Raw genomic sequence first — 19,730 nt, 5'->3', positions numbered from 1 at the left:
AACCGTTAAATGAGACGTGCGCAGGCGCGACAGTCGCATACACAAGCGAGTAGTGTATAATACCTTACTCTTTCTCCCTCTTTCTTTTCGTTCTCTCATCTTTGTGTCGATTCTACATTAGCCGAAGGAACTTCGTTCCTACCTAGTGTCCCACGACACCAACATCATTTAGTTAAAAAAAAAAGTTTTAGATCGATTATCTTATCGTCAAGTTAAGTGTCAATCCGTTGTTTCGAATATTATTATTTTATAAGCAAGTGGGTAATCAGCCTTTTGTGCCTAACATCTTTGTCTCAATTGGTCTTAAATCATGGGCGAGGTTACCGCGTCGTGTGGCCGCGCTCTAACCTACAAAGTAATATCAAGTCTAATTACCCTTTAAAGTCGTAATGTGAAGCCAAAGCAAACTAAAACTACTAAGCTACTAAGCATGCCCTCCCACAACTTTGCTGTGCCTAACAAAGGTCCTTATTGTAATAAATTATAACGTATAACGTGTAAAATATTAACATAAGGAATGCAATAAAGATTTGAGTTTGAGTAAAGTGGGGTCTAGTCACTGGGTACAGCCTAGTTGAGCCAGGGTTGAGTTGAGAGTTTAGCATTATCTTCGTTAGCTTCATTAAACGGGGCGAATTGGCCGATGTGAATGGCCCTTGCTGATCCAAGGTCCATTCGACATAATTCATGGCCGCAGAGGACCGTGAGTTTTAACGGCTGATCGCGTGGCTGGATGCGGACAAGGCTTAGCTGTTACCGTGTCCTGCCTCGGACGATTGTTGGTGGCGCCGTGGGGTTTAGTGGGTAAGCACAGTGGCGAGTCCCACATAACCCTTCACAGGCAACCGTGCCGCGGGATACCCGTTACGCATTTCCCCATGGAAAAAAAAGAGAGTTGAACCCGCTTTTAGCGATGTAAGTGACGTATAAAACATTTTGATATATTGTCGGTGAGATAACCCGTTTATCTTTTATCTCAAGAGACATTGAATTGCTCAAAGGTTATTGAATATTTGTTATCATATAGGCGGCGTGAGAGGTACACAAACGAATTTCCACCAAAACGTAAAATCCACGATGCGTTTTATTTACTTGATATTAACATATTTAATACCGTTCTCGATACAGGTAAGTGCTTTTCTTATAAAATAAGTGTTCATATTTCTATACCAATTAAATTGTATCAATCATATCTTTTTTGACAAATATATATTAATGAGGACGTCAAACAACATTGCCTTTTATGATTTCTTTAGTGAAACACTGTTTTTAAAGAAATTGAGACTTTGTAAATGTAAGATAACATATTCTTCAACAACATAAAATCTTTCATAATATACGTTAACGACAAATTATACGTTACTTTATTACCCACCAAATTACAAAAATTATACCGGTTTGTAAGGCTTATAAAATAATTCAATTCAATTCAATAGGTGATTAAAACCTGCAGATGGTTTCCATCATCGGACGCCGAGTCAGAATTTTAATTGTATCACTGACGTCTGTGGCTGAGCTTTTTTAAGGCATTTTTTAAAGTATTTCCGAACCTATTAAGCTTTCGGGCCATCAACAAAAGAGCTTAATGATTCTTCAAAGGCCGGCAAATGAGCCTACTGGTAGTGTAACATGGGCAGTGGAATCACTTAACATCAGAGGATCCTGCCCGTTTGCCCTGTTCTATACTAAAAAGACTTTTATATAATGGTTACGAGAATTTATATAAAATTTAAGAAATCAACACCAGAAGACTTAAGCTATGTGGCAGCAGTGGTTGAATACGAATTCAGTTGGGATGTAGCTACTAATGTACAGAATTATCTAACGTTGATCCGAGATGCTGCTGCAAAGGTAAATAAGTATAATTAATATTTTAAAAAAAATAGAATTTGCTGGTATTTTTTTTCATATACCCAGGTAACACTGAAAATGTTTAGAAAATGAAACACGGCTTTATGTATGAAGTTGACAATACTTTTATTTATTTCCGAAGTTCGTTATTTCTTCTCTACACATCGTCGCATTCGATGGATCCACTGAGAAAAGAAGTAAACCCATTCTTCCTTAGAGGGCTCTTTTACCTCGAATTTATCTTTAGTTCTTGGGCATAAATGAAAGTCGCAGGGTGCCAGGTCAGGACTGTATGGCGGGTGACTTATTATCTCGACACCTGCCATGCTCAAATATTCAACAGTTTGCGGGGTGCACTGAAGCATTGGCGTGGTGAAAGAGGATCCTGCTTCGAGGGTGCTGCTGTCGAATTTTTACCAAGACAACAGGCAAACAGCGATTGTCATGCCAGTCTGCAATAACTGTCCTTCCATCTTCTAGCATAACTGTCGCGAAATGACCTTTCCGACCAAAAAATTAGGCTATCACCTTTTTTACTTGACTTCTCTATCTTTACCTTAGTTGGCCGATCCTCGAGGGGATCCTCGAAGGGGAGGAACACTCACTGAGCTGATTGTGTTTTTGTTTCGGGTTCGGGTTGTTTAGCGATATATCCAGCTTTCATCACCTGTGACGATGTCAAATACAGCATTTGAGTCATCGCCGTTGAACTTATCTAACATTTAGATAAGTTCAACGGCGTCGTCGTCGTCATTAAAAGTATGGGGAATCCATCTGCTACAAAGCTTCCTAACACCTAAATGTTCGTGTAATATTTGTTGAACTTGACTCATACCAATGCCTAGGCTTGCCCGTATCTGCTGATAGGTCACTCTCTTATCTTCCTCGATCATGCCTCGCACAGCACTGATGTTATCTTCAGTAGTCGCTGTTAAAGGACGTCCCTCACGTGGATCATCATTGAGATTGCTACGTTCACGGTAAAACTCGTCAAAAGAATTGTAAATAGTGGCATGGGATGTGGCTTCATTCAGAAATATAACAGCAGCCTACTATAGCTTTGGTCTTGAGTAAGTCTACAACGAAATTCATATTAAATCAATGAATGAAAATTTTCTCGCCTTAGATTTTATCGTGTAACAAGAGTTTTAGACTTGCCGCCTACTCACAAAAACAAATGACAACTGAATGCAATATACTACATATTGCATTCAGTTGTCATTTGTTTTAGTTTACCAAAGAGTTCTAAAATGTTTTCATTAGCAATGTTTCTGACTGGCCAGTTCTAAACAGTTTCAGAGTTACCCACGTATTAAAAGTTAATCTTTGTCTTTATTTTTGTCTACGCGTGTATATCACACAAGTAGATAAACAGATACATTACAATTTTATTTCCAAGATTAAGATAACAATTTTTATTGACAATGCCACTTATAGATTCATTGCATCAAAAAACATCTTTGAGCTACATTTTATCTTAATAAATAACGAGTAAAGTTGTTTGTCTGCTATGAACTCCTGAACTACTCAACCGATTTCAATCAATTTTGCACACCGCATGGAGTGTGATCTAAGTTACAAGATAGGATAGCTTACATATATATTTTTGTATGCGTTTGGGTGGAGCCCTGCAAGGTTTAGATTTACAAATCAGCCCAGCACATGGCGCTGCAATCGGTACTTTCAACTTATATATGATAGTGCATGGTACGCAAGCTTATTTACTTATTGCTTGGTTTCATTTTCAATTTAAATATTTTTAATATCCATTGTTTTCTTTCAAGTCAGCAGTAGTTTTGCGTAGAAAACAAACAAACATATAAAGCAAAGAGATTAGATATGAATTGGGATTTCTATAGCAATCTTCCCGTCATTGGTGTTTTCTAGATACCAGTACCTTAACTACTAACAAGAACGTCACAATGACTCACCCACAGTATTCCCTACAGTAAATTAAAACCAAAGTCATCTACAGAAATACCTCTTAATCTCATATCGTATCCTCCTCAATAGTGCCTCTTGCAATTCATGTATATTTTTAAATTCTTTTGTATTGCATGTTCAATTCATGAACCTTAAGATTAGCTTATAGTTTTTTAATTAGGTATATTACTTACTAGGGTTGCCTGGGAGAGATCGCTTGTTAGCGATAAAACCGCCCTTTGCATCCCTACTAATTTTGATTACTTATATTAATTTGTAATGTAAGACAGTTTTAATAAATAAACAATAAAACCACAATTATTTTATGCTTAGTAAATGTGTTCACAGGACGCAGACGTGGTGGCATTCCCAGAATTATGCTTAAACCCAGGTCAAGATCATTATGTGCCTATTCCATTTAATGGCTTGTTGAAAGATCATCCAATACCAGCAATACGAGCTGATTTATATCATGAGGTAAGTCCAGAGTTTAAAAAAAGAGGAACATTTCCTAAAATCTTCTAGAATATAGAAAAATGATAGAGTTAAGTTGGAATTTCCTTTTGTTCAGTGCCTTGGGGAACCCCAATGGTCTACTTTTGGGTAGGTGTGGAGGACTGAGGTGTTTTTAGAAGGCCTCTACCTCTCATAGCAGTTCTTGAGTACTCGTATTAGCCCACTCTTACTATTCCTGCCTCAAGTATGTGGCGCCTAGTCAAAAATATATGTAGCAAATTGTAATAAAATTAAAAATATTTAAATTTAGATTTGAAACTAGGTATTTTGTTATTATTAAATATTTTAATAATTATTAATTATTTAATAATAACGAAATACCTAGTTTCGTAGTCCACTAGGTAAATTAGTTATTGTAGTATAGTCTATAATAGTGGTATCCGGCAGTGATTCGAAGCAAAACAAGAAATATTTGTTCTACATATTAACCACATACTAACATTAATATTTGCCATATGCACTTTCAGATCTTAGTAGCATTATCATCTGCTGCGCGTGAGAATGAGATCTACGTAGTTGTTAATATTCAAGAAATAATGAACTGTGAGGACGCCCTAGGTGAAGTATGTCCTGAAATGAAGACCTATATTTTTAACACAAACATCGTATTTGACAGACTAGGAGCAGTTGTTAGTAGGTAAGTTATGCTTTAAAATTCTAAGATACAATAGCTTTTAAAACGAATTATATATCAAGAACGAATTTATAGTTGGAATCGGACTTTTTTGGATAAAAACTTAAATTAACTTAAATGTGGTTTATGAAACTTGTATAGTATAAAGTACCGTTTAAATATTATACAAGATATGCATGTTTAATTCTGGTTTGTTTTGAGAAAGAAGGTTTTAGTTCTGATAAAATACACGACAATGTTTTGCGGAATGCGCACTCCGCAAAACGGACTGTTGAATATTTGACTATGGCGGGTGTCGAGATAATGAGTCATCTGCCATACAGTTCATACCTGGCGTTTTGCGACGACTCGTTTTACGAGCCCTGAAGATGCGGTGAAAGCATACGAAAATGCTATATATACCGTGAAGGAAGAATGGGCTACTTTGCCAGTGGTCTTATCGAATGCGACGATGTGTAGTAGTCTAAGATCCGGGATTAGAAAAACATACCCTCATCTGTTATTTAGACGAAACAATTTTTTATAAGCTGATTTCAATATCATGAACTTATAAAAACAACCTCTGTCATCATAAGCCTGCTGCAATTAATAGTAATAATTAATTGATTAACAACTAATTTATTTTTAAATTTTACTTTCTCATGTTAGTATGTAGTAAGTTACACCGTTTATTATTGTACTTAGATTTTTTAATTAACATGTGAGGGAAATAAGCTACATTTATTAACCTTTTCTCACCTGGCTGCAGGTAAGTATAGCAATAATAGAGATGGGTGCCTACTACAGTGAGGTACATAATATAAAATATTGCCGGTTTTAACTTACTACAGATGTCAGAAACGGAGTATCTTCGAAAAATAATAAAAGTATTGGCAACTTTCTGCATTAAGCCGTTTTTCATTTTCTAAACATTTTCAGTGTTACCTTGGTATTAATATCATTGTAAAATTTCAGATACCGGAAAATGAATCTGTTCGGAGAGTATACTCGCACACCAGCTTTAAGGCCAGACTTGGGGGAGTTCACAACAGACTTTGGTGTCCGATTTGGCCATTTCATTTGCTTCGACCTGATGTTCCAGGTCCCAGCTGTACAGACTCCACAGAAGCTTAACGTAACTGATATCATATACACCGGGATGTGGGTCTCAGAGTTTCCCTATTTAACAGGTACAAGGCAAGATAGCATACTTGTACACCAATGAACTTTCTATAAGCATATTTGACACTCGCTCGTACAGTGAGGGAAAACATCGCGAGGAAACCAGCATGCCTTAGAGCATTAGCGCACTAGGAGATGGCATGGTTCATGGCGATTTCATGATCATGATGAACCACGCGTACTCGCACGCGGCCAGCGGCCAACGAGATCGAAGCGACACATCTGCGGCCCTTGGTCGGTTGCTGCCGTTTCACGTAGTATGGATGAACCCAATATTGGTTCGCTACTTACTTGAAAGATATAGAAACACTAACTGTTCCTCCACGTCCATTTTGAGGCGTGCTTTATTTGCAAGTGACGAGTGTAGCTGTGGTTTTGGCCGCATTGCTTGGCTGCTAACCTTGCTTCCGGGTCGCGCTATTGCCTTATGAGCCAATACGTCGACGGTGTATGGACAGACTGTTTGACCACCTACTTAGGGAAGTGTCATAGGGATGACAGACAGAAATCTGAGGCCCAAACCTAAAAGTTTGTAGCGACATTAGTATAAATAATATCAATATTTCAGCTGTTCAGATTCAAGAGGCGTATGCGTATTCAATGAATGTGAACTTCATAGCAGCTGGAGCCAATAATGTTACTGAGGGTGGAGCAGGTACAGTCGTAAAAACCTAATTGATATTATTAATATATTGGGAAGGATTAAACCCCAACTCAAAATTTAATGAATTATAAAAATTTTGAATGATTCCTGAAAAATTGTTAGAACCATTTTACTTTTTCTAAATTAAGAACAAAAATTGCCATAATTCAAGTAACTTTATAAGACCTAAGGTGAGCTGAAAAGCTCGTATTGAATTTGATTTGATTATTCAATATCATTCGAGAGCAGATTCCAACTCCAACGATTGAAGAGCAATAAAATTTTTCGATACCATTTTTAAAGTACGATTTGTCTATAACTTCAAAAAACAGAACAGATCTTTGCATATCCTAATATTCATCTAGGATATGTTCAACAGGTTAAAATCTTTAGGTTTAGCTATCTTAATCAACTTCACTTTCTGGTTATCCAATATTATTTTGTCGACTTTTTTGGGACGTCTACGTATGCATTGTCCTCAGGCTCATTTCGGGTCGTTTTAAACTCAGCCCCTTAACGGGGAATTTTCCTAGCGCGGCTGTTATCAAGCCAAGCTATGGCTTTAATAGTATTTTTTTTCGCCAAAAATGAGTTTCATTTTTCCTTTGTATTTGTTTAGACAAACAAAAGTTCCTTCACTTAGAATAGTATGTCTCACACCTTAAAAAAACAGTGCTCAAATTGATACATGGCAAACTACAAATCATATTAATTAAATACTAGCAGCGCCATCTATGTGTCAGCCTCTAGGCTAAAGGCTGTAGGAAAAAATTGTAAATTTTTCAGCCCACCGAGCCGGGAAGTATAATCAGCAAATTTACCCTTGATATTAGTTTAAAATAACGTTACAGAAAGGCAGTTTTTTATCTGAATTTATCTCTAAAACCTATTGGTATTTTCATACATTACCCTGTCTTGTAGGATCTGGCATTTATTCGGGCAATGCAGGTGCTTTAATAAGCATCATGCCTGGTCTACCAACTACACGACTTCTTGTCACAAGGGTTCCTAAAGTTCCTGGACAGGTATTTAAGACCTTATTTTAATATTTGAACTCACTACGACTTTAAGTTCGATATGTATAATATTTTCTTTGATGTTCATGAATCTTATAATTTTGATTTCATTCACGTCCTTAAGTTACAGACTCTGAAAATCAAGCCACTCTAGGATATCTGTTACTCAAAACTTAAGAAATCAGGTGGCAAACAAATCAGGTCTTCGGAATCATTTTCATACTCATAGGGGGAAACATATAATGATTGTATAAAATACTTTTTTCTAGGTACAATCCTATCCAGGACCAATATATAACGACCCGTCAGATCATGACAATCTACTAATTAATGGGGATCCATCGATGGCAGCCCACACAAGCCGATTACTTGAACCCGGTTATCAGAGCTTTACACTTACAAGTGGGGACATAATTTGTTCTTTTAATATTACACTGACGCAAACGGACAAGACGGTAAGATAATATCCAACTAATGGGTTACATATAGGTTTTAGATAATATAGTAATTTGAAGTATAGTAAGTGAAAAGAGCGTTCCAATTATTTAAAGGCCGGTAACGTACTCGCGAGCCCGAGTATCGAAAGTGTCCACGGCGATATCACTTAGCAACATGATCAACATAAGAGCAATGTTGGCCTAGTGGGTTCTACGGGCGACTCTCAACCCAGAGATCGTAGCTTCGAATCCCGGTTGTGCATAAATCGATCTATGTGTGCATTTAACATTCGCTTGAACGGTGAAGGACAACATCGTGAGGAAACCGGCCTGTCTTAGCCTAATAAGTCGACGGCATTTCATACAGGAGGTTGATCACCTACTTGCCTATTACATTACATGATCATGGATCAACATCAGGAGAGCCTCCAGCCCGTTTGACCCCCATTCTCAACAAAAAAAAGTATATAAATCTCAGCATAATCTCTGTAACTGTATGGCGCTGTTATTAAAACAAATATTTTATAATAGCGTTAAGTTTTAATGCTTAGATAAACTCATTGTAGAGCTCCCAGGGACAAAACAATAATTTAATAAATAAATAATCAAATAAGGCTATAAAAACAGTATATAAAGATTAATTTATTGAATAATTTAGTAATTTTTTTTTCCAATACAGTTTGTTTTCAGTTTCAAAACATTTTATGTAATTTTTGTCTTATCCTAAACGGTTGGCCCCATTTTGACGAGTGTTCAAGTTAAGTCGAGAATGGTTAAGATGATTTTTGTATTGATATCGTATAGTATGTACGATATGAACTATAACTTAAAAAGATTACATGAAATAATTCTTTTTCGTTTGTCATAATGACAGGATATTTTTAATAACAGATTAAAAAACCTCTTATTTTAAATCTCATGCTGATCCAGGAGACTCTTTAAATTTTGAAGAAATCTTTAATATATTAACAGATTATCCACTTGATTGAATATATTAACAAATTGCTTTGAGTAAACAGTAATTATTATAAAATATGTCATATAAATAAGCATTCTCATTCAGTTCGATAACTTCCTGATATGGTTTATTAGTTATACAAATATCGTGCTGGTGTGTTAAGTGGAGTTCGCACATATGATGGCAAGGCATCTGGGGGCATAAAGGTGTGTGCTGTATTCGCTTGTACAGGAGATGGCATCGATTCATGTAGCAAAAGGTAATAGATTTGTGTAAATCTATCTCTAATAACTTTCCTTATCCCTTAATTTTTTTTGATAAATTGTACGAAGACAATTTAATATCACGATCTAACTTAAACCTAATAAATAATTTAAAACTAACATAGTTTACTAAAAAGGATATTTAACAAAAAGTTTTAATTACTGTTCATAAACATTAGACTTCTTAAACACATTATTAATACATCTAATAATTTTACATCAATTACTTAATTCTACATCAGAAGCCCCGACTCTAGGTAACCACAAAATTCTTTTACAGATTTCCCAAATATACAGCGGATTCCCTTGCGATGTTTGAAGAGCTATCCATCGCAGCCAACCTAACAACTCCAAAACGAAATGAAGATTTGCAAGCTGACAACATAGTTTACTACCCAATATCGCTGCAACCATCAATTTTGCCTCTCGAGCCCAAAGACTACTCCCTAAATATCAACCAAATTGGAGACAGAACCTTTTATAATTATAAGCTTCTAAATGGGAACGTAGAGTTATATTCCTTCGGTATTTTTGGACGTATGTTTGAGAGAGATGGCGAGGCACCCTCACCTCCATTGACTGAGGTGGAAAACTAAAGCAAATAACGTTGTATAAAGTATAAAAAAGCGCTATAGTTGTAAATTTGTTATTGAATGAAATATTTTACTTATTTGGAGTAGAAAAACTGCGTTACAACCTATATCATGATTCTAGATGTATGTATCTGTTTCTAGCTTAAAAAAATATTTAAAGTCAAGTATTGTGCCTGTGCCTTCTGAGCCGTGTAAGCAGCGGAGATATAACTCTGCTACATACCTCGTCAAACTCTTCTTTTATTCGAGCGTGATTTGACCGCCCTCACCGGCATACACAAGCCAATTACTCTTGCTTCTTATACTGAAAGAAATATACAGAAAACCAGTACCAAAAGAAAAGTAACAGAAAAAAAAAGAAGAAACCAAATTGATAATATTCATTAAAATGTGAACAAAACTTAAAAATCCTTTTTTAAAATTTAAATGTATCTCCAACTTTAACCCGTAACATTTTTGACATATTTAAATTAATAATTAAACAAGAAACGACCACTCAAGAACACCATAGTCACGCTGACGAGAATATTTATGATCAATAATATTTATATTTAATACATAATGATAACACTATCTCGTTTTATCCCAAATAATAATAATAATTTTATACAAAAATGTGATGGTGGTACAATCTTCGCATATTCCGTTGGACATAATGGCGTGCAAATATGGCTTAAAATGTAGTAAAAGTTACAATAACGTATAATTTATCACTACACCATCACATTATTTAAATATATGTATTATCAAATTAATATTAAATATAATGTTTCACGCAAATTTCATGTTTCATTAATATAATATGTAATACATTTTTATAAAATTAAATTTTTAAAAACTCTCGTAGGAAGATGTAAATAAATAAATAAAACCAGCTGACCACTGAAGTGATTAAAAATATTTGTTTTGTGAGCAAATAAGGACATTTCTAACTACAGGCAAGAGGTTAAATTTGAACAAAAGTACGAAACAAAACTATCTAGATAATATGTAGTTTGCTCCACAACAAACATTTTTCTGAGCCTTAAATACTTTATTTACTTCGACTGAATTTTCCCAATCTATAATAGCATATTATAAGTATAGATGAAACATTTGTATGAAAAGCATCTACTATGGTATTATGGTTAACAGTTTCCCGTAGTCGTCTTAATACATAAACGAATCTGTCTGCTTTGTTCTGTAATTTTCCAATATGTTTTCTTATTACAAAATCTTGTCTTGTGATTTTGTCAAATTGTTTGTTTTATTTCTAGTAGGCAGTGAGGTAATATAGTCATAAAATATGTTGCATATTTTATGTGGTGATTCATATGTTTAATTATCGATATTATTTGCATCTATTTCTGAATAATATGTCATGTCACGTAGGTATGTTTTTTCTTTTAATAACGTTTCAGGCCTAAGTTTTGTGTTTTGCGAAAATGTATACGTTTTTTGAAAATAAATAAATGCATATTTATTTTGTTTATATTATATTTTAGGTATAAGTTTTTTTTAATTATACAAAAAAATTTTGCGCTTTGGTAAAGATTTTTGGTAAAAACATATTGTTGTGGAATGCTTCATTTGTTGTGTGGGAGCTATATACTTCCGAGAAGATGAGGCTTGATAGAAATCGCATAAATTTATTATTTTCTCTATTAAGTTCTCGTCTGTTCAAACCAGTACTTTGGAATATCTTTAAGCATTTGGTTTATTTTCCAATGTGTTAGCGATTGTGCGGTCTCATGGTCTGAAAGTGCTAAGTAATGGAGGAGAATTGTGTAACATCTATGTTACTTTATATCAAGTGTAAGCAGGAATTTTTACGTAATTGGTGCTTTATATGATTTAGTTATTATTTTGAAGACTAGAGATAAGGTCGCGGGAACTTAAAAGGTGTATGTTCCAGTATCCAGATTATATTAGTTTTTTGTTGCGTTTCCTGCAGTTTACTTAAAAGTTGTTAGATCTAAGGGGGCATTCTATTGAGCAAATGTATGGTAATTTATTTCCCCCTACTCTTGTCATCAAAAGTAAGCAAAGCTTTCATATGTTAGCTTTTGCAGCAATTTTCATATGTATCCAAAAAGCTTATCGATCGTTATCGATCGATTAACGAAATCTATAACTAATAAGTTTTATGAAGCCTTTTCTTGCGTGTTATAACATTGGCGTTAGGCTCATTGGAGTTAACTACTAAATTTTTATTCCCCCCCAATTAAGACTATTTATAATCGCCTTCACCGGGGAAGGCGAGGACCTTTACTTCGTACTTCGCTCACTCCAGTGATCTTCCGTCCTGCCCTTCAGGCGATTGACCCCCCCGCGACGGCCCAAGCCGAGGTTCGAGTCTCTTAAGACGCCCTTGCGCGAGTCGCGGGTACCCCACCCTTTCCGGCTGAGCTAAGCTCGCCAAAACAAATCGTGCGGAGCTGTAAAGGCCCTTAAGGCCAACAGCGAGATTCCATTCTTAATAAAAAAACAAATTTATAATAATATAAATTCTCCTGAGTATATTATCGTACAATTTAATAACGACGAAAAGTTATCGTTCTAATCAATACATGTTTGAAGTTTTGTTTTGATCATGATTATTGGCTTGTTTTCTTTTTAAATTTTTGAATCAGAATTTTCTCACGAATATGTTTTCTTTGTTATATAAAACACAGTTTATTAGTTAAAGCGAATATCCATCTATGTAACTGTTTACTGTGCACATCTCATTAGCACATTACCAAAGATACTCCATTACGCAATACAATAACAAAATGAAATATCATTCCCCAATAAAGCGAAGATACGCTCCATCCGATAAGCAACTGATAAGCGTTCAGTGAGTTAATACATCTGATATTTAAGTAACTGGGACATAATTATATCATAAGTTTGACGGCCGAGTCGCGCGAAACACGTCGTACATAAGAGAATTAAACATGGTTCAAGAAAGAAGAGTATTGGTTATTTACACTGGCGGTACATTTGGAATGTTAAAGAATGAAAAAGGCGGTGAGTTTTTTTTATTAAAATGATTTAATTTTTGCTCCCAAATAATAATTAAAAATATGTTACGAAAAACACGTGCGATAATGACATTAGAATAAAAAGTCGCTTATTCAATACGCAATAAGAATTATGTGATTATTTATAATATTTGCATACTTTTATACTACCTAGATAAAATAAATCATCATTCGAGATTAAAACTTAGTGTTTTTCATTATTTTTTTATTAAATAAAATATGTAGGTTCCACTTAGTGGAACCAGCTGCCCACTGTTCTATTTACAAATGAAAGCATAAACATAATCCGCACATATATTAATGAAAATAAAATATTTCAGTACTGGTACCACAGAAGAACATTGAAAACAGAGTTATTAGGAAATTAACTCAGCTTCACGACAATGAATATTGGGAGAAAAATCTCGCTAAAACAGACAGACAAGACTACCTCGTATTACCAGGTAATTTATTTCAATTAATTTCTATAAAAACCAAATCATGTAACTTGGTGAGTAGCATCAGGTGTCGTTCTACGAATTTCTTTCGTGGTTCATCGGTCTCGCAAGCAACTTTATCCAGTCCAATAAATATAATAATGGAAAACCTGACTGTGCAAAAGTTACTAACAAAACCATTCAAAACCACATTTTTTTGAATTCACAACAACTTTCTTGTGTACTTAATGGTTAATAACAGTATTAGGTTTACTAGTTAACTTTGATTTCGGTTGTTTAACTTCATTTCAGGCGTATCGTGTTATTTTAACAATCGCCTATGGAAAAACGCCATAGCTTGACAGCTATTTTATTTAGGATGTTTATTCTCCGTATATCATACCATACCTACAAACTTAACGAAACCCCCAGAAATACATCGTTCGCATCCAAGCAAATTGTATGCTTTCAAGTTGTCAAAAACTGTTATAAAAATGTATCCAGTGCCAGTAATTTATAAATTGCAAAGTCATTACAATAATAAGTCTTTCGTAGCTGGGTGCATTATTGTTTAGAGAATCGAAAAAACAAATGAAAAGCGCTAGCTTTCCTGAAATTTTCTCAATTATCGCTGACGTATTAGGAATATGCGGTACAACTCAACGTTAACATCGAAATTCTAATTAGCGACAAATGTTTCATTGCTGAAGGTCGGGTCACAGTAAGCTGCCAACTGCCCTGCTAGCTAGCTAGCTGCTAGCTTCCCATAGCGCCAGCGACCAGTAAGAATGGTGACCAAAAACGTTTAGCGAATTACAAAAGTTAAAGTTTTCCTTCTCAATCCCAAATCTTTACATTCGATTAAATGATTGCCTATAAACAGGTCCAAACTGTCGACTAACGATGACTTTACATTTATAGCTTGATAACATTAAATTTTGTCTAATGCTTATTTTTATTAAAATCTTCACTATACAACAGTGGTTATAATTATAGTTTTACGATAATTTATTGAGTTTTACGTGTCCAAAAATTTTTTTTTTTCGTTATTACTAAATCTTGGATGAAGATGATTATGAAAAAACTTCCTACTTATTTGCATGGCCATGACCAAGCATATATTTAAAATATATTTAACCTTGGTATTATTATTTTATCGGTAAATGGTATCTAGTTTGAATAAATTTGAATGCATGAAATCAAGTAAAACACGGTTGATGATGACTCGTGTCTCGCCTAGGTAATGTGATGGTAATATTAATTTAATGTCCCTTATAGAATGTATTCCACGATTTATAAGAAATTATATTAGACAACTGATAAGAGTGAATGACTTAATGTGAGCTCCTTATATACTTAATTCTTTTCTTTCAAAAGTTATGAATCTTAGGATATAATAAAACGACTTAGCTAAATCTACGATAATTTTTAGATGGTAAAGACACAGATCAGAAGATTCTTTACAAGATCTTAGAATATGAAGAGCTTAAAGATTCATCAGACTTTACGACAGATGACTGGATCAAGATGGCTAGAGATATTAAGGTAACAATAACGTTTATATAATTTCTTAAATACTTCATATTTTAATATCATAGCCGTATTTTAAAACTGTACATACATTCCGAAGTTTCTAGTTATTAAGCCGCCGAAAAATATTTATTTATCTATTTCTTAACAATCATTCTTATTTTTATATTTAATTTATTTACTATATGCTTTAAAACAAGCCTTCATTACTTACACGACTTTTTTTTCCAATTTTTTTTTTATGTAAGTATTTTTTTTACTGTTTTTGCGACTGTAGCTGCTGACTGGCAAAATGATCAACGCTGTGAAACAGTCTGCTCCTAAGCATAATGCTGAGCCAGGGCCAATTACGACAACAGCAGACTAATATGTACCTGTCTTTTAAATGAAAAATTGTTATCTCTCTTTTTTTTTCTTTGGTTATCGCTATTTTGCGTGTAAAAAATGTCTATGTCAAGTATAATTTTTTTAACAAGTTTTCGTGTACGTCGATAAAAATCGGTTACTTACAGTGACTGATTGGTTTAATGCTTAAAAAATAACCTATCAATGCGTCGTCGCGAATTCCGAATTTGCTTTTTCTATTATCCTGCCTGAGAGGGCTTCATCCAGATGAATCGTGGAGCACTGAAAACTTTGTAAAGGTTTTTGACATTCATAAGTATGCGCTTAGAAGCATCTAAACTAAATAAACGTATTTGAATTAATGTATTGATGGCCTGTGGACCCATGGAATAAAAGACCAAAAGTCAAGTCAAATTTATTTTTTCAGAAATACTACCACGATTACGACGGATTTGTAGTCCTTCATGGTACTGACACCACAGCGTATGGTGCATCAATTCTCTCCTTTATGTTAGAATCTGTTGGAAAGACCGTTGTTCTTACCGGAGCTCAGGTAAAAAGCTATGCATCCTCTTATAACATTAATTCGTCAATAGCATAATGGACAGTGAAAATACAAGAAAAGTTCAAAGTCAGCATGATTTTACTTGATATAATAATTAATATTAGATAACACTTGGAGATAAAAATAGATGACTGTATCTTATTATAGTGTCATTATGGTTTAACAATACTCTAATTATGTTCCACAAAAACCAAAAATAATTTTGTTATATCTATATAGGTCCCAATTTTCCAACCACGAAGTGATGGTAACAATAATATCTTATGTGCTATTCTTATTGCTGCTACACAATATATCCCAGAAGTGACCGTTTTCTTCGGAGCCAAGTTGTTCAGAGGAACCAGGTAATTCTAATAACTATTTTAACATTATTTTTTATCATAATTTATTTAATTTGAACCCGCTAAAGTCTCTAAGCTCACGCCTCTCTACAAAATGTTTCTTTACTTTACTCTAACGGATTAGTAAAATTAATTTATTATACTAAAGAATCTGTTATAAGCAGTGCTACTACGCGTTAGTATGTACACACATTCATACATGGCCCGACCTAGTTCCTTACATAGAAGAAATTGTTTATTCTACGATTCAACTGCAGTGTGTACATTAATAAAAACATAAAATAAATACCTTAAAGCCTGAACTCATGGATAAGAGAGCTAAATTCTTGTAGCTCAGGAATAGCCCCTATATAGTAGCATATGAGGCACGCGATCAGGTAGATGTGAGTGAAGAAGCTAGGCAGCAAGGGTCAGATCTCATCTTTCCTAAAATGGCATTTTTTTTTTGCTTTGGTCTTGACCGCTATTACGGAAATATCCTCATGATATGTATTTATTTATTTATTTATCCTTTATTGCCTTATACAAAAACACACATAACAAAAATAAAAAAATAAACAGTTACAGTATGAAAGAAAATTATCAAAAAGAAGCTTTTTAAATACATTTAAAGATTTCGCTCGTCTAATATCGATTGGTAGGGAATTCCATAGCAGGATACTCTGCACAGTAAAGGAGGAGTGATAGAATTCAGTGTATGTATAGGCGAGTCGGGGACCCGCGTTACCTCTTGTGCTATTCATCATACAACTGACAATTCTAAGAGAAAATTTTTTAAGTTGCGATTTGTACTCCAGCAACAATCCAGATAGCCTCTCCCGGCATACTGTCATGCCTGCGACGTGTTTTGGGAGAACGTTAGCTACATTCAAGTCGAAGAATTATAATAATTACTAGATTTCTTTTTTTTCAGGGTCAAGAAAGTCTCGAATACAAAGATCTACGCGTTCGACACACCAAATTTCCCTCCCCTATTAGAAGCCAAAACAACTATTGATGTAGATCCTAAAATGTTGATCCATCCTCGTGGATCTGTACCAAACGACTGTATCTTACACGATAAACTTTGCACTGACGTCTATATATTAAAAGTAACTCCGACCATCACTGCTGATATTATTAGGAGAGTGTTTGAAGGAATGAAAGGTATAATAAGCATTATTCTAATATTTATATACAATAATATTTTAAAGTACATTAAAACAATGTTAATTTTAACAGCGAAATGACTTGGTTCTTAACTTATATACATACATTTTCTTTTTAATTTACTCGTACGGTGAAAGAAAATATCGTAAGGATCTTAACATCTTTGACGCAAAAAATCATGTGTCGAAAAAAGAAAGCTGATAGCATACTTAGCTATTTAGAAAAAAGATCATAAACCAGATACAGAAATATGATTGTAGGAAGTACCTGGAGATTAAGCGTCGTTATTTTTATGGAAAGGCACAGAACTATATGAAATATATACAAATTAACTGTTCGACATTTTACCTACCTACATTCATTTTCTTCTCTCAACTTAGCGGAAAATTCTGGTCGGAAAAAAAATTGGTGGCAGCTCTATATACCCATTATATCCATTTAAAAAGGTTATTACTGTCAGAGCTAGCTGGGACTAGGGTGACCTCTAAGGTAAAAAATGTAACCCACTGATAAGCTCGATTCCTCGAAATCCCTTATCTCTAACGGATGAAGCATTCGTGTCTACATAAGAGAATTGGGGAGCTTAAAAATATTTTTAAATAAAGAACTTTAAATTAGTACTGCCGATGAGACTAAGAAATCTCCTTATTATACTTTCAATAGAAACTAAAATTTAGTGTTTTAAACTCCAATTCTAATTTTGTTTTCTTGTTTTTTTCAGGTGTAGTCTTAGAGACATATGGCAATGGTAACATCCCGATTAAACGGAAGGAGATCTACAGAGAGATTGAGAGAGCTGTCAAGAACCAGGTGCTGGTGGTCAATGTGACGCAGTGTGTCAATGGAATGGTTCATGGAAAGCCGTTGTATGAAACCGGACTTGTAAGTTCACCATTCACCACTCTAAACTGTCAAACTGTACTATATATTTGACAATATGATGCAATGCCGTAGGTTTTGGCTTACAAGTAATCTTCTTCTTTCGAGAGTCTCGAAAGTCTTTTCTAACTACCATCACCTCTGCAACGATAGTTCGCTATATATTTTCTTATTCATAAAAAAATATGAATACGATATTGTCGAGAAAAAAGGTTTAATATAAAAAACAGATGATACACAATATTGCTACTGTGAAGTCACTCTGTGAACATACAAAGATGTGGTTGTAGAGACAGTATTAAGTAGACCCAACGTTTGTTAACAGGGCTCTGTGCAATAGATTTATTCTGGCCCTTAGTATTGCAATCAGTAATCAGGTTTTCCGGCAAAGCACTCGCGAGCCCTCTGGCATTGAGAGTGTCCATGGGCGGCGGTATCACTTAACATCAGGTGAGCCTCCTGCCCGTTTGCCCCCTGTTCTAAAAAAAAAAGGTACAAAGAAACCGAGTTGAAGAACACATAGCTTGCTCATTAAGTAGGGCCAACTGTGAGTCACGTATTGTTTCTTATTAATGTACTCCACCATCCCTTTCATCCCAAGACAAATAACGTCGGGTTCAGATACTAAGAGTTAGTAATCAATATACAATTTATTTTCAGCTGTTAATAGAGTGCGGCGTGGTCCCCGCATTCGACATGACATCGGAGGCAGCACTTGCTAAGCTGTCTTACGTCCTCAGCAAGAAGGAACTTAATTACCAACAACAGATTGAGGTAGTTATTTCATTACTCGTGTAGATAGTACATCCTTGTTAATTCATAAGAGTAATTTAGCTTCTAGCGAGAAATGATAACCTAATTGTCTACTCTGAGCTTGGGCTTTATGTGAACAATGGGCGATTCTATGTAGTAGCTTCAGTGTGCCACTAGGCAACCTCTCATCTTGAGGTCGTAGGTTATCTTGAGGAGGTAGGTCTGGGCACCAATGAACTTTTTTATATGTGCGCTATAGTGGACAAAAGACAACATTTGCTCGAAAAGTGAAGGAAAACATCGTGAGAAACTAAAAAGAGCACAGGAACACCTGTCTATTAGGTATATCAATAAGTCAAAACCAATGTTAGCCGTCAATTTTAGCGTGTCTGTACTCTTTACTCTGTGTCAGCCGAAAACTGGACCAAAAAACTATTCTAAAATTGTAACTTTTCCAGCTTATGAAGACAAACATCCGTGGCGAGCTTCAGAATCCACATCTCAACGCATAGTCAATTATGAAGAAATCGTATTAACAAATAAATTATTATTTAAGTTCTTCATTGTCTTTTATTACCATTATTCAAATTAAATCAAATCAAAATACATTTATTCAGTTTAGATGCGTCTTAGCGCATGCTTATGAACGACAAAAACGTTTACTAGAAGGCCTTGTTGTAATAATATTATTTAAATTTTTTAATCTTTATATAAAATTCCCTGTGCGTGTTCGCTGCTATATGCTTGTAATT

At 34.7% G+C, this 19,730-nt stretch overlaps 2 protein-coding genes across 2 annotated transcripts; both read left to right on the top strand.

The window, feature by feature from the left end:
- The first annotated feature begins 995 nt into the window (after positions 1–995).
- Positions 996–10,018, top strand: LOC111001849 (vanin-like protein 2). The gene is made up of 10 exons (XM_022271929.2): positions 996–1,128; positions 1,735–1,851; positions 4,123–4,251; positions 4,758–4,927; positions 5,879–6,093; positions 6,654–6,740; positions 7,650–7,753; positions 8,014–8,199; positions 9,274–9,398; positions 9,683–10,018. Exons 1-10 carry the CDS (start codon positions 1,078–1,080, stop codon positions 9,996–9,998), a joined length of 1,500 nt encoding a protein of 499 aa, XP_022127621.2. The 5' UTR covers positions 996–1,077; the 3' UTR covers positions 9,999–10,018.
- A 2,832-nt stretch (positions 10,019–12,850) lies between these two features.
- LOC111000973 (L-asparaginase) lies at positions 12,851–19,539 on the top strand. The gene is made up of 9 exons (XM_022270645.2): positions 12,851–12,986; positions 13,321–13,443; positions 14,849–14,961; positions 15,719–15,844; positions 16,076–16,200; positions 17,111–17,343; positions 18,068–18,228; positions 18,886–18,999; positions 19,437–19,539. Exons 1-9 carry the CDS (start codon positions 12,914–12,916, stop codon positions 19,488–19,490), a joined length of 1,122 nt encoding a protein of 373 aa, XP_022126337.2. The 5' UTR covers positions 12,851–12,913; the 3' UTR covers positions 19,491–19,539.
- The last annotated feature ends 191 nt before the right edge of the window (positions 19,540–19,730 follow it).

The sequence above is a fragment of the Pieris rapae genome, chromosome 14 (assembly GCF_905147795.1).
Source record: "Pieris rapae chromosome 14, ilPieRapa1.1, whole genome shotgun sequence".
Classification (NCBI taxonomy): domain Eukaryota; kingdom Metazoa; phylum Arthropoda; class Insecta; order Lepidoptera; family Pieridae; genus Pieris; species Pieris rapae.
Note: the sequence above shows the minus strand (reverse complement) of the source record. Positions and strands in the feature narration are given on the sequence as shown.

Excerpts from the sequence above, each read along its gene's own strand:
- LOC111001849 (XM_022271929.2), top strand. The coding sequence starts at position 1,078 with ATGCGTTTTATTTACTTGATATTAACATATTTAATACCGTTCTCGATA. Across the intron at positions 4,252-4,757 it reads GAGCTGATTTATATCATGAG|ATCTTAGTAGCATTATCATC; the intron begins GTAAGTCCAGAG and ends ATGCACTTTCAG. Across the intron at positions 6,741-7,649 it reads TGTTACTGAGGGTGGAGCAG|GATCTGGCATTTATTCGGGC; the intron begins GTACAGTCGTAA and ends CCTGTCTTGTAG.
- LOC111000973 (XM_022270645.2), top strand. The coding sequence starts at position 12,914 with ATGGTTCAAGAAAGAAGAGTATTGGTTATTTACACTGGCGGTACATTT. Across the intron at positions 12,987-13,320 it reads GTTAAAGAATGAAAAAGGCG|TACTGGTACCACAGAAGAAC; the intron begins GTGAGTTTTTTT and ends AAAATATTTCAG. Across the intron at positions 17,344-18,067 it reads AGTGTTTGAAGGAATGAAAG|GTGTAGTCTTAGAGACATAT; the intron begins GTATAATAAGCA and ends TGTTTTTTTCAG.